The sequence below is a fragment of the Bison bison genome, unplaced genomic scaffold (assembly GCF_000754665.1).
Source record: "Bison bison bison isolate TAMUID 2011002044 unplaced genomic scaffold, Bison_UMD1.0 scf7180017858882, whole genome shotgun sequence".
NCBI classification, from domain to species: Eukaryota; Metazoa; Chordata; class Mammalia; order Artiodactyla; family Bovidae; genus Bison; species Bison bison.
In genome coordinates, this window is record NW_011489454.1 from 73,029 (window position 1) to 75,694 (window position 2,666).

General features: G+C 37.4%; 1 protein-coding gene across 1 annotated transcript; it reads left to right on the forward strand.

Annotated features, from left to right (window-relative positions):
* Nucleotides 1-1,733: 1,733 nt before the first annotated feature.
* LOC104980969 (olfactory receptor 4K14) lies at nucleotides 1,734-2,666 on the forward strand. Its single transcript, XM_010829856.1, has one exon. The coding sequence runs from the start codon at nucleotides 1,734-1,736 to the stop codon at nucleotides 2,664-2,666; it is 933 nt and encodes a 310-aa protein (XP_010828158.1).

The following is a 2,666-nucleotide window of genomic DNA, read 5'->3' on the forward strand; positions in this document are numbered from 1 at the left end:
TATCATAGAGTTTTTGCAATTAAAATAGGTGAATTTTATAGTTGATAAATTGGATTTAATAAATAAGACCAGAAAAAAAATTCCAAATAGGCTTAACCTGAAAGCGATACTAACTCTATTACTCTTTGGAAGGCCATATCTTGAGTTGAATATTAATTGGAAAATAAGATATAATTTTTCTGAACCAGATCTTCTTTATCATTCAGTTAATCACAAGCATTATAACAAACTATACTGTAAGGGTTTTTTTCATTTTTTGACAAAAACAGTTTTCTCTTACTTCTAAATGATAAAAGAAAAAATATAGTCACACTATAATTAAAAGCATAAAAAACACAATTATAAAGAAGTACATGAATAATAGTCTATATCCCTATTAACATGGTAACTATCAGTCTACACTTTTTTCTTCTCTTTTTTCCATATATGGAATTTGCTGACTACAGCCCATTTTTCTAGCCTTTTGAAATATTTTATAAGTGAACTCCATCAGATTTCTGTCATTTGTAGATTTGATAATTATGTTTTCTCCAAGATGTTGACAAAGAGCAAAGTTTAGGAAAGAATCTGGTGGCCTCAACTGAGGCTATTCTCCTTGATGGTACAGATTCATGCTTTAGATTAAAATTGTATATAGTTGGGCTACTATTTAGATCAAATTTTGCTCAAAGACAGTAACAGAAAATATGATAAATGCCATTCTATAATTCATATATAGCACAATAATGTCACTACCCCCCAATTTACCAAACAGCATATACAACACAATCTGGCAGTTATCCTATATTTATATATCATCTCAAATATGTTTTTAACCCAAATCATACTTTTTAGTTTGGAGGAATATTTTTCCTTTTAATTTGCTGTGAAGGAATGAAATTTACTTTATCTCTTGGCTTCTGGTGACATGTTGATTGGTATTTAGATATATAGATATGGCCATGCATCAAAAGTCTTTGCCAGATATTGTTTTGAGTTTATGCAGGTAAATGCGAGGGGCTTCTCTGGAAGCTCAGTGTATAAAGAATCCATCTGCGATGAGGGAGACCTGGGTTCGATTCTGGGGTTGGGAAGATCCCCTGCAACCTGCTTCAGTATTCTTGCCTGGAGAATCCCCATGGACAGAGGAGCTTGGAGGGCTACCGCCCATAGGGTCGCAAACAGTCCAACATGTCTGAGCGACTAAGCACAGCACAGGTAAATGGAAAAAAGAGAAGGGGAGATTTGGCAATGTACATTCAATTGTCGTTGATGGCATTATTTTAAATTAAGTTTTAATTCCAATTCTTAGGTTTGTTACTTAAAAACAGTTACACATTGGCTGATAATATTGACAGGTGGACAGACTATAATACTATTAAAATCTTTATATTCTCAGTCCTACAAGGACTTTTGGTTCACATTCTATACATAATTGATTCTACATTTGCTCATGGGCAAAGGCTAGATAATGGAGGAAAAAATATTCCCACAGCTCTCATCTATGCTGGAGTCTCCCAGAATGTCTAACTGCACCTAAGGAAACACTGGTCTGAAAAAGGTGAATAAATATGTTGGTAGGGAATTGGTTTTAGTCTTCTATATATCATATTTTCTGTTGTCTCTTATAACTTAAACATTATATTTAGATCACACTTAGTTGATCACTTTCATGTGCCTGGGAAATGATAGACACTTTCACTTATATCTCTTTTCTTTGTGTAGATTCATAACAAAATTTGAGACCAGTGATAATGGACCTACAGAATTATTCCTTGGTGTCAGAATTTGTGTTGCATGGACTCTGCACTTCACAACATCTTCAAAAATTTTTCTTTGTCTTCTTCTCTGAGATCTATGTGGTCACTGTTCTGGGCAACCTTATCATTGTGGTCACTGTAATATCTGACCCCCACCTACACTCCTCCCCTATGTACTTCCTGCTGGGGAATCTCTCTTTCCTGGACATATGGCTGGCCTCATTTGCCACTCCCAAGATGATCAGGGACTTCCTTAGTGATCAAAAGCTCATCTCCTTTGGAGGATGTATGGCTCAAATCTTCTTCTTGCATTTTGTTGGTGGGGCTGAGATGGTACTTCTTGTTACCATGGCCTATGACAGGTATGTGGCCATATGCAAGCCTTTGCATTACATGACAGTGATGAGCCGGCAGACTTGCGTGGGGCTGGTGTTGGTTTCATGGGTCATTGGATTTGTGCACTCCATCAGTCAGGTAGCCTTTACTGTAAATTTACCTTACTGTGGCCCCAACGAGGTGGACAGCTTTTTCTGTGACCTTCCTCTTGTGATCAAGCTTGCCTGCCGGGACACCTATGTCTTGGGTATACTTATGATCTCAGACAGTGGGTTGCTTTCCATGAGCTGTTTTCTTCTCCTCCTGATCTCCTACACTGTTATTCTTATCACTGTCCGACAGCGTGCAGCTGGTGGGGTCTCCAAAGCACTCTCGTCTTGCTCTGCACATATCATGGTAGTCACACTCTTCTTTGGGCCCTGCATTTTCATTTATATGTGGCCTTTTAGTAAGTTCTCTGTGGACAAGCTCCTCTCTGTGTTTTACACCATTTTTACTCCATTCTTGAACCCTCTTATCTACACACTGAGAAACAAGGAGATGAAAATATCTATGAAGAAACTGAGAAACCGACATGTGACTTTTCACTGA

Coding starts and splice junctions, on each gene's coding strand:
- LOC104980969 (XM_010829856.1), top strand. CDS start 1,734: ATGGACCTACAGAATTATTCCTTGGTGTCAGAATTTGTGTTGCATGGA.